At 41.7% G+C, this 12,007-nt stretch overlaps 1 protein-coding gene across 2 annotated transcripts in view; it reads left to right on the plus strand.

Annotated features, from left to right (window-relative positions):
• The first annotated feature begins 309 nt into the window (after window positions 1-309).
• LOC141002621 (voltage-dependent calcium channel gamma-2 subunit-like) overlaps window positions 310-12,007 on the plus strand; it is a 65,263-nt gene continuing 53,565 nt past the window's right edge. Inside the window, exons 1-2 of one of the 2 annotated variants that reach the window (XM_073473987.1) lie at window positions 310-350; window positions 2,229-2,428. In XM_073473987.1, the coding sequence (XP_073330088.1) occupies window positions 2,245-2,428 (184 nt within the window). In that variant the 5' untranslated portion in view covers window positions 310-350; window positions 2,229-2,244. Of the gene's footprint in view, window positions 351-2,208; window positions 2,429-12,007 lie in introns of those variants that run through there. The other variant, XM_073473994.1, reaches the window with a different exon arrangement.

The following is a 12,007-nucleotide window of genomic DNA, read 5'->3' on the forward strand; positions in this document are numbered from 1 at the left end:
CAGGAGGCTTTTTCTTTCATTCTTTATTTATTTATTTTGTGTCTCGCTCAGAGAAATGAAACACTGAGATGCAGCATTACATGAACTGACTTGTTGAAAAGGACATTTTTTGCAGTGCGCTTGTTTTTGCGTAAAGTGCTGCTGCTGCTGCGCACGGAACATCTCTCTCTCTCTCTCTCTCGCTTCCTCTCTCTCTCCCTCTCTCTCTCTCTCCCTCGCTCTCTGGTTGTGTCGATTTTTTTTCATCCTCTGCTTCTAACCATCATCCACCCCCTCCTCCTCCTCTCCTCTCTCCACTTCTATCTCAGCTCTGCGAAGAAGAAAAACGAGGAAACCAAAGGATTGGTGTGTTGCTCGACTTGAAATTTTATATATATTTTTTTGCGCACATTCTCCCCCACGCCTGACAGCCTCGCCAAAAAGAAAAATAATAATAATAATAATAATAATCAGTGCTTTTGATGATATCTGATCTTTTTTTTTTTTTTTTTTTAATGTGATGACAGTAAACGGGCTGTGTGTGTCTATGTGCGCTCGCTGTGCTCCGGTTGGCCGTGATATAACCGTGTAGGATCGTTTGGATGCTGGAGGAAGAGGCTCTGACGCTCCGGGAAGCTTCGTCCATCCCTCCGTGTCCTCCTCGTTCCTGCGACCGGCTGCATGACCGGTGATGCTCGGCCTCTCCGCCTGGATGCGCCCCTCTCTCCGCGGTGTGCCGTCGGTACCGCTGCCTGTATCCCCCTATAGCAGATTTCCAGTGTCGCCGGAGAAAGGTCTAGGGACCACATATGGAAACTGGGGATCAGAATTTTAGGAAAAAGGAAAACTAAGCAGGCTGCCGTTTGATTTTCATTAACTTAATATTTTTTCCTCCTCCTTTTGGCTTGATTTTTTTTTTTATTTGGAGAGAGGGGTTGATCGTCCCTGGTTGGTTTATTTTCCTTCATCTCTTTAAGGAATGGCTGGTTTTCATGGCAGTCATGGTACCGGCTGATTATTTGGCATTATTTATCACTCTGTCCTTGATTTTGGGGGAGCATTTGATTCTGCTGGTTTGAATTTGTTCTTTCATTTCTTTCAGCACATCCAGTCCTTGCTTTTTTTTCAACATATTTTGGGCCCTGCCTGTCTGTCTTGCCTTGTCTCCCGTCACCCTCTTCCCACAGAATACATGTGATAGCCTGATTCTTCAGAAAATGCCTGTGATGAGCCTCCATAATTCACTGATCCACTGGGTTACATCAAGGTAGACAGATCTCATCCTGAATTGTGTCATCATCTGTTGGAGGTCTCTGCTTCTGCCTCTTCTTTTTTTTGGGGCCATTTTAAAGAAATCAGGCCGCCAACTGTGTTAGTCTTAACCACCCTCCACCCCCACACCCCAGTGTTTCTTCATCCCTGTTCAGTATGAATTAATTCACACTGCGTGCATGCGTGTGCTCGTCCGTGTACAGGTGTGTACCAGTGAAAGTTTGGCTCTGTGAGCGAGTGTGTGTGTTTGTGTTTGTGTTTGTGTGTGAGACGGAGAATGACAGTGTAGGTTGTTGTGTGACGGCCTGTGTGGGAAAAAAAAAAAAAATCAAGCGCTACATGCACATCATTCCATACATCACCGTTGAAGCTGTGAGGATTGTAATACATGTTTTAGTCAGCTCAGAAAGCCAAATTCAAGCCTGAGACGACCACGGAGAGAACCAGAGCAAAATCCTCCATCTTCTCATTATCTCGGCCTTTTTCAGAGTTTGACATTTAGAGGCCTTCCAACTCAACAAAGTAGGCCTAGATCCCAGACCAGGTCTCTTGTGGGATCTGCTAGAAGCCTGTGTTTTTAGGTCAACATTTTTTTCCAGAGCAGGGCAACTTACTGCCACTTGAGGACTAGAATTTAGAAACCTCTGTAGCTGAGGGTTCTGTCATCCTCACCAAAGTCTGTTTGACCCGTCTGTTGGGCCAAACAGCCTCCCATCCGTCCCCCCCTCCCCAACCTCACCCTCATCTTAATTCTCACCTGTTTGCTGTCCCAACCCAAAACCAACCATACGATTTCCCCCGAGCTCCCCTAACTCCCCCGCCCCCCCAGCGGCCCCCCGCTACCGTCGTCCGCCCGACACCGCCCACCCCCCGTTTTCCGAGCTGGCGTGGCGACGCAAACTCACAAATATTTACTTCCTATACATCAAGAGGAAAGGGGGCCCCCCTTTCGTGGAATGCGGCAACATGGGCGTGTTTGACCGCGGAGTTCAGATGCTGCTGACCACGGTAGGGGCCTTCGCCGCCTTCAGCCTTATGACCATCGCCGTGGGGACAGACTACTGGCTGTACTCGCGCGGCGTCTGCAAGATCAAGAGCACCAACGAGAACGAGACCAGCAAGAAGAACGAGGAGGTGATGACGCACTCGGGCCTCTGGAGGACCTGCTGCCTGGAAGGTGAGCCGAAAGATGCCGTATATATACATGCACAGATACACCGACAACACTCAGGCGCACAAGGCAGATCGATTCCTACATGCCCACACACACATACACACAGTCCTGCATTTGCACTCACATGCCTACACATACGCTCACATGCCCACACTATTCTGTATGTCCTCTGCATCCATTTCCACTCATGAAAACACTCTCTTTAACCTACACACACCTCTGCTCTCGCTATCTATTTGTCTATCTATCTATCTATCTATCTATCTATCTATCTATCTATCTGCATTCTTCTGAGACAAAGTACCACAAGTCCTTTGGGTTCATGCACAAATTGTGTACACACTCATGTATTTCACAGTTTACCTTTGAATCTAAAACTGCAGCAATCTTCTTTAGTAAAGATACAAAGAATTAACCCTGATTTGAAACCTTGAGCGGACAGTGCAGCACCTTCCTTGGATGAAGCTTCAGACCAAAGGTGTTTGGTTGCCTTCTTGTCCAGGGTTTCGGGGTTGTTGTTTTTTGTAGTCTGTCATGGCCGGTGCGTTGTCCTAGAAGAGATCGGTTTGGCTCACTTAGCTTAACGACCACGCCGGACCCCAGAGGACACGCATGGCCCAGCAAGGCATACAGCTGACTCAAATGGTCGTCAGTCCTGCGACAAGCTTGTTGCTACTGTTGTCGTTTTCGACTTTATCTTCACGACAGGCTGATGAACAGAAAACCCAGATCTCTCCAGCAGTCTGTGTTTAGATTGGCACACAGGCACACTCAAATTCAAGATTTCTCGAGTCCATCTTAATTTCACATTCCTTGCTAGAGTCTATGTAGGGCATGTTGAGCTATCTCAGTAATCCTTCCTCCTCTTCAGACTAGCCTTGAAATGTTCTGCTGTAGGAAAGAATGATCCGAGATCCTGAGTCCATGCATAAATGTTGTTTAAAGTTGAACCAAAGCCTTTGCAGTTTTTCTCTAGCGAATTCAAGCGGTTATTTTATCATCATTTGAGTCAAAATTCCCTCTGCGTTGCATCTTTATTGTTGTATCTGTGGCGGGGGTGAACTCACTGATGTCAACTACTTCCATTGTTCTGGGTAGTTGTTTGCTGAACCATCAAATGAGGTTAGACTGAACATTGCGTAGCATAAGAGTTTTGAGAACATTGAGAAATGGACTCACATAGGTCCAATATACAGAGGAAGAAGGATTACAGAGACCCTTAACACACTTTTTCCTTTAGTCAGTGTTAAAGTTGGAGTCTGACTGCAGCACTCACAGTCTTGTGTTGGCCCGTTGGTCAGAACATTATTTGGTTGTGTGCAGGGGTCGTTGTGTTCCTTCAACTCCCTGGGCTTCTTGACAAGAAGCTGAAAGACTGGTTTTAATGTGGCATAAACTGACTTTGCCCAGCGTTACATATTATAAGACATTACATATCTCATTACAAAAAAAGTCACGAAAACATGTTGTGTGAGATGCAATGTTATGTCTTGGGAGTGTGATTTGAGCCTGTCCTAGTCCTAATCTCAACAATTGCCCTTCAATACATTACTAACAGTTAACATCAACCTGTCTCTGACTCTAACCTTACCAACACACCTAAGCTCTTACAGAGGACTAAACAATCCTGAAGTTGCAAAGTTTGCTGGTCCTCACAAGGATAGCAATTCAAGTGCACCCACACACACACACATACTGCAGAGAGTCAGGAAGCACACACACACATATGGGATCCATCTCCATCCTGAATCACATAATACACTTCCTCAGATTAACTTGGTTTTTTTGGACGATGTCATGTACTGATGACATAGTTTCAGTGCATTTGTGTTTTTTTCTCCGATGATTCGGTTCGTCGTCTTTTGGTGATTGCCGCATGCATGACACCTGTCTCGTCAATGTAAGTGTGGGTTTATGAGAGGAGTCAGGATGGAGAGACGGACATACAGACCAAAAAAACACCATACTGTGTAAAACTTTTTCCCAGTTTCCTACTTTACGCTAATATTTTTGTGTATGCATTATGAATATGTGTAGCTTCTGATTGCCATTTAGGGATTTTTGAATACATCAAAATGAACATTGAATGACGTGGACACAATGCTGAGTCAAACCTCTTTCTATAGGATGTTTGTCATTATGAGCGCCTACCTATTACTCATATACTGTGTGTTGTGTTATGTGTGTGTGTGTGTGTGTGTGTGTGTGTGTGTGTGTGTGTGTGTGTGCAGTTTTGTTTATCTATATTTGTCGGCTCCCAAATCCAAGAGCACACTTACGGAGTGAGGTCCGACAGCTTTATGAGGACCAAAATGCTGAACCAGTAATGTAAAGCATTATATTTTAGGGTGAAGACTTGAGTTATGTTTACGGTGAGGTCTAAAGTCTATGTAATGTCCCCACAAGTGATAAAACATGGATGTGCGTTGTGTGTGTGTGCACTCATGCATATCCACTCACGGTGTTGACGCCGTGACGTGACTCTCTCTTATTGTGACCTCACATTTGTCGCATTGGTTGAGTAATACAGCCTGAGCCTGTCACACACCTGGTTATCCGTTGTCACAAGGCCCCACCGTTACATTAAGATGTGTGGGTAGATTAACTATAACAAGTTCCTCACCTTGGTTCATGAGTAATCATCCAACTATAGTGGCGTGTATAGCAGAAGTCACTATATATTGTTATTTTCTACATCAATTCTACATCAGCACCGAAGCGGGTTCTTTTTCTAACCTGATGCTGAAGCAAAGAGATGTAATAGAAAAACACTAAGCTCTTTATGACACACCAACTGTATTTCCTGATCTGACATTATAGAAAAATGTCAAAAGATGGAGTTCGAGTCAAGCACATTTGTATATTGAAATGTAATGAGTAAGAACTAGTGTCAATTTAATTTCAGGTCACTCTTCTTGGAAGGTAAATTTAGAGTTGGGGGTTGAGGTTGAACATGGGTTATACATACTCACTCCAGCTTTACAGTGCTGATATTTCACATCTCAGTTTCACATTATACCCAGATAACTTTTAGCAGATGTTTTGTTTTCTTGTTTTAGGTTTACAGCAGGTTAAACTTTTCCTGAATGAGTCTTTTCAGGTTCAGACAGGTGATCTTCTGCAGTTAACAAGGCAGATATCACAGTGATGATCTGCAAATGAAGCTGAAACATTATAATAGGCAGACAGCTCTTTAAATAGTGATAAATGAATAGTACTAAAGATTTTGTCAGCTTTCCTAAGTATTAAATCCTGGCCGCCATCCCTCCTACATCTTTATTCTGTTACAGTAGCTAAGTTCATTTTTTCATTTAGGGCTGATACTGTCGAACAGATTCAAACATATGTGTTGTGCATCCTTTTCTGCATGAAGCACTTTTATTATTCAAGCATAAGCAATGTATTGTAGCCTACAACTTACATGTTTAGGTTAAATATTGCTAACATTTGATCTGTTGGGGTTAAAAGTCAAACAAACACAATAAACCAATTGTTGATGTCATCTTAACGTACTTCTCCCAGTTGCCTTAAACAGGATGGCTTGGTTCTGTGTTATGCTGGTACAACTTTTTACCAAGACAGAAAGGGAAGACATACCTGGATACATTTGTTTCTATTGATGCAACTCCTTTTTGTCAAAGCCTTGCTCCTACATCTCTAAACTGACACTTCATAGAGTAAAAGTTCAGGCTCTTCAGGCCGAGACAGTAATGACTTGGCAATACCTTTGACCGACTCAATAAGACAATGGTGTCCAGTCTTTTTACTATGTCCCTTACTAAACCGTGCATCCTGCCTAAAACAAGGAGAGAAATCAAATCAGATAGATGCTTATAGAATATTACAGGCAACAAAACTTGTGACTTGTGGCCATCGTTGGTAAAATTTGTTGGGTTTAGACTTGTGGAGTGACATGGAAAGGATTTAGCTAAGAATACCAGGGTAAGTCAATCAGAGGCAGAATAGGGCAGGTCATGCCTTAAACATCCTGGGGAAATAATATAATTAAGTGGTTACTATTATATAAAAATTGGCTACTTAAGTGAAAAGTCAATACCTGGTAATTGCAAAAAAAAAAGCCTATGTGAAATGCAAGTCTCTGGAAAATGACAACAAATCTCCAACTACTACAAGATTAATGACTTTAGCAGTAAGATGCTAATGCTAGCTTTGTAGATAACCTGCTCAAAAAGGCAGGAAGGGGAAAAAGGAGACAGTTTCTGGATGTCAGGCTCCTTTATCAGGTCACTTACATCACCCAGTATGAAGTAGAACTAATGATCATCATTTTTTTAAGCGAAAGAAAAAAGAGACCCACAAAGAATGTTTTATTTAGCTCATGAAAAATGAGTTTTGCTCTTGTTCTGCACTTCGTGACCATGTTCTTTTTCATCCTGCATCCTGAACATTCCTCTCAATGATTAGCCCGGTTTATTTGAAATTACCTCAAAAAGAAAAACAGTGTGCAAACTTGTTTCACATCACTGCTTTTTTCCAAGCTCCGTTGAAAATGACTAATTTGGTGCAGGTGTGATGAAAGCTACCTGTGATCAACCATGTGACCGCGTTATGTAATCATACTAAAGGCAAGGTCACAGGAGTGAATTCATCGCTGCAAGTTTGGAACTACTTCGGTTGCTAGTTTCCTGCGAGTTTAAGGACAAAATGTGTTTATTTTTTAAGACAGAGAACATGAAATCTTGGCAGAGGTTGCAAAATTGTGTCACATCACCAACACATTTGTCGATGTGAATGCAGCCACGCCAACTCACTCCATGTGATATGCTTATTCTCCCCGCTAAGTGGCTTTACTTTTCACACTCTAAGCTCACTCGGTGTCCTTGGCACTGGAGATTTGAAATGGTTAAGAGCAGAGAGGAATCTGAGAGAGATCCAGCTCGCTCTGTGTGCTTCGCCTTCAGAGCTACAGTTGCTTTATAGCTGCGTGGTGCAGAGAGGAGAAAGAGAGAGGAAGAGAGAAATTGGGAGGTGTTGAGAAAGAGAAAAAAAGAGGGAGAAAAAAGAACAAGAGAGAGAAAGAGCAGGCAGCCCTGGTTTTCTGTCACACCCCCTCAGGCATCCTGTGCTATCTTTAACACACAGGCCTACGTTCTATCTAACCTATCTTGCCCCGGCTTTTAACATAATACGTCACAGTGTATGCTTTTATTTTAATGCTCGGGACATTATGTACATGATTCGCAGATACCAGTGAGTGACGGACCGTTGTGGTTCTGTCATCCCGGTGACATGTTAGCATCATAAAACCGGAAAGATCACACATGACATTTTCACGTTGAGCCTTGAGTTACATATTGCAGATTTGATTATGTTTCTGCTTCATGCTTAGGCTTCTTCACAAATGTGTGCGTCCTTGAGTGTGTGTGTGTGTGTGTGTGAGGCAGGCTTGTCTCAGAATTGGAGTGCATTACGGCGATGACATTAATTATGCTAATAGCCATCAGCTCCGTTAGCTTTGCAGTGCTGATCGTCAACAGAGCCTCTCCACGCTGCCTCTTTATCTAAAGCTCCGGCTAGTGATACGCCAGGATAGGGAGTAACTAATTACATGGAATCAGATTACAAAAAAATAATCTGTTCACACGAAGGAAAAACACCACACAACCTCTTTATCTAAAGCTCCAGTTAGTAGTTCAGTGGATGGGGAGCACAAATGACATGTAATCTGATAACTGAAGTAATCTGGTTGGGCAAAAAAAAAAAAAAAAAATGTGATCTTTCATATCAAGCAACCAGTCAGACTAATTACAAATTACATGTAATCTGATTGCAAAAAACTTACACTGGTGCTTTATCTGAGGCTTCATTACGTGATGTGATGGGATTGGAAGTGATTATTACGAGCCGATTTATTCCAAATTTGTGTGATTATGTGTGATGTGGGATCTGCGGGCTGCCAGATAGGAAACAATTTTGGTGATGAAAATACAGACAAATTAAATGACGATTTGAGGAGATAGTTCTTTTGACACTCTTCAAATTACAGCCGGCACTTTTAGTGACTAATGATCACCTTAAATTTCACACTGTTCTGGTGGGTTCTCGGTCTCCTGGTTAGATAACGACCACATCTGTACTGTGCTGTGTTATCTTATGGCATTCAATGAGTTAACAAAGTCATTTTCATAGAAGCTACAACAATGATTTGAGATGCTTGGTGTGAAAAGAGACACATCTTCCAACAATGTGTTATGGGATACAATGTCAACTCCATAATGGACTGGTCCGAGACCAGTGATTGTAACTTAGTACATTTCCTCAAGTACTGTACTTAAGTACAAATTAGCATTTATACTACTTATTTGAGTATTTCCATTTTCTGCCACTTTTTACTTCCACTCACACGTTGTACACAAATATTGTACTTTTTTCTCCAGTACGTTTATTTGATAACTTTTATAATTAGTTACTTTGGAGATTACACGCTGCATCAGAGCTAAATTGATTTATTTTTTCAGCAGTTGGATTAAAAAAAAAAAAAAACAGTGATTTTAATAATCAGAAAAAGATTATCAGATCCAACTAGGCCAAGCCGACTATCGTCAACAGTATATAAATCCATGCAAATGTATGTTTACATGCATGTAGATATATGTATAATTCACTTTTACTTGTACTTTTGATACTTAAGTACTTTTTGTATTGCTGAAAGTATCACACATGATTTGCATGAATGAGACGTCTAGACTTTCAAATAACATTATGAAAAAAGACATTTTAATTGAATGGAAGCCAGCGAGCGATGCGGGGGTTTTGCATTATTATTATTATAAATAAACCAAAAAGTTATTGCAAACTAACTTTGTGATTGGTTCTATTGCCCCCAATGGACTCTTCCTTGCAGATGGTATTTCTCAGGGTTTATCCAACCATGTGAGCATTTCACAGACTGAAACCAATATAACTTTTACTGTGTTGGAAAGCCATTTAGCATTTGATTTCAATAATAACGTTAATGGTAGATCATCAGCGAACGTGATGATCTATGATGGAAAAAAATATTAATGACCATCTGAAGGTCATCACCTCTGTCACATTTTGCATTTAACTTACAAAGAAAGACAAAACATATTATTTCCATACATGTTTGTCATCACAAGTAGCCAGTTTCAAGCAGAGCAGAGGTGAAACCCATCGTCCCTTCATTAAGATTCAAAAAGATCTAACACGCTATTTATGGTGTGTGATGGAGGAGTGCTGGGTAAGGAAATAAGAGCCATTGTTCTGCCTCTGCACTGAGGCTGGCAAACAGTCAGCATCCAGCAGCGCTCTGTGGGCGTGCTGTTGTTGATACTGTAATAGAAGTGACTGACAGGTCACGGCAGCTGTCAAACCTCAGCCGTCAATGTGCTGCAGCCGCCCAACTCCTGGAGACTTCTTCTTCTTCTTCTTCACAAACCCAACAAAAACTTGTTTGAAATTATTTTTAGCTTCATAACTTATTTAAATTTATTTATTATTATTTTTTTCTCTATCATGTAAAGTCTAGGACCAGGAATGTTTTTGCAGTAACAGCCAGAAAATTCTTGAAAAGCATAGACTCTGTTTTGAAAAGATGTTGACTTGGTGTGATTTTTATTGGTGTTTACTGCTGTTTTCCTCACAACAGCATAACATCTGTTAATGCAGTCATATCAAACAGATAGTGCTCGGTACTCACAATGTACTATAACAAATATAACTTGTTAAGTCTTGTCTGAACACCATAATTACTCATTTTTGTGGCATGTTTATTTTTAGCATGCTAGCATAGCATGGCTCTAGTGACAGTAATATTGGTCAGTGAGACGGTCCATCTCTTTGGTCCTGATTGAAGTCACCCAAAAACTACTCAATCAACTGCCATGAAATTGGCATTCATGGTCTCCAGAGGAGGATTTTTAATGACTTTGGTGACCCCCTCTAGAGCAGCCATCTTTAACTTTTAATAGGCTTATTATCTTGCAGGAGAACAGGCAGTTTCTGACTTTTTGATAGTGTTAAATGGCAATTAAATAGTGTTTGGTTTACTGTAAAGTCCATCTGAAGAGAGAGAATACTATATGTATGCAAGATATATGAAACCAAGTGAGTAAACAAGAAGTACTGAAGCCCTGGTGTCCATTCAGCTTATGACAGTTAGACTCATACGACCTTATAAAGCTCCACAAGACTACACAAAGTCCAAAATGCAAGCAACAAAAAGCAGACGACATAAAAGCTGGCAACAGAGAGGCAACAAGGAGAATCCAAGAAAACAATACGAGAGTTAAACAAAAAAAAAATCACACAAGAAGACAGGAGACACACAGGAACCAACAAAGAGTGAGGAGAAATTAACACCTTTAACAAAACAAAGGCGTACACAAAACACGGACGGGGAAAAAGACAAAGACAGGAAGTGGAAAGTAAAAGCTGACACACAAGAATATAATCTACAGAATCAAACAGGAAACAACTACAAACAAAGTTTCAGCGAGTGACTACAAAACTGACTTTACACTAAAACTTGTGGAGCTGGAAATTTATTTTTGTAGTTTTAAGCAGTGATGCATACACAGGCAGTGATGTATACATGGATAAACATCGCATAAGTTCCTTTACTTATAAAAGAGCACATTCTACATCTCGTAATCTATCTTTATCAATCGCACATACAGTATTAAACTCTGTGATTGTGTATTTGTTCTCAAAATGGCATTAACTTGTATAAAAGCGCACACACACACCCACACGTCTCAGCCTCAGCCTGATATCTGTGCAGCCATCACACGTCCCCTCGGACCCCACACTCCTCCATCCAGCAGCTATCGAGTCTGCTCCAGTTGGATTCGCTCTGTGTGCCTGTCAGCCTGGACGGATGGCCCCGTGTCGGTGGTCCAGCTGTGGAGGCTGGCTCCAGAGATCCAGCCTGTCGCGGTCTTCCATGATGGATCTTGCCTCAGGACAGTCTCTCCTTTCCTAGGCACAGACCGGAGCTGCCCTGGGGGCCCCAGCCTTGACAGGTGGAGCTCAGCAGGCTTTAAATGCTGCTATTAATCTCCATCACGGCGGGTTTGAGAGCGAGCGAGGTGTGTGTGACAGGAGATATGTTTCTGGGAATGAGGTGTGAGTGTCTGAGAGTGTGTGCTCTGTGTGTGTATGTGTTTGTACCGGCATTCAATTTTAGCTTTCATCACACTCAAAATCATTTTGTTACTGGAGACATCTGAACCCTTTGAACCTTTGAAAACCTCACCACCTTTAATAATTTCCATCTAAGCAGCAGTGGCCTGGATTGTCAAAACACGTGATCCTCTATGGATGGGGAAAATATCACCTTTGGACCTTGGTAATTTCACAGTTTAAGAGCAATATTCATTTTCCCTAAGCTATAACAGATACATGTTCTGGAGATGTGGAGGTTTCTTGATGACAGATAAAAGCAAGGCATTCATGATCTCAAGTCTGTAAGTGGATTCAGTGTTATTTCAGCCTTTGATGAGAGAGAGGAGCTACACAAATAGTTACAGGAACATGGTAGAGCTGCTGCTTTAATTGATACTTGGAGAAAATAAACATTAGACCTACATTTTTTGCAAG

This window comes from Pagrus major, chromosome 1 (assembly GCF_040436345.1).
Source record: "Pagrus major chromosome 1, Pma_NU_1.0".
NCBI classification, from domain to species: Eukaryota; Metazoa; Chordata; class Actinopteri; order Spariformes; family Sparidae; genus Pagrus; species Pagrus major.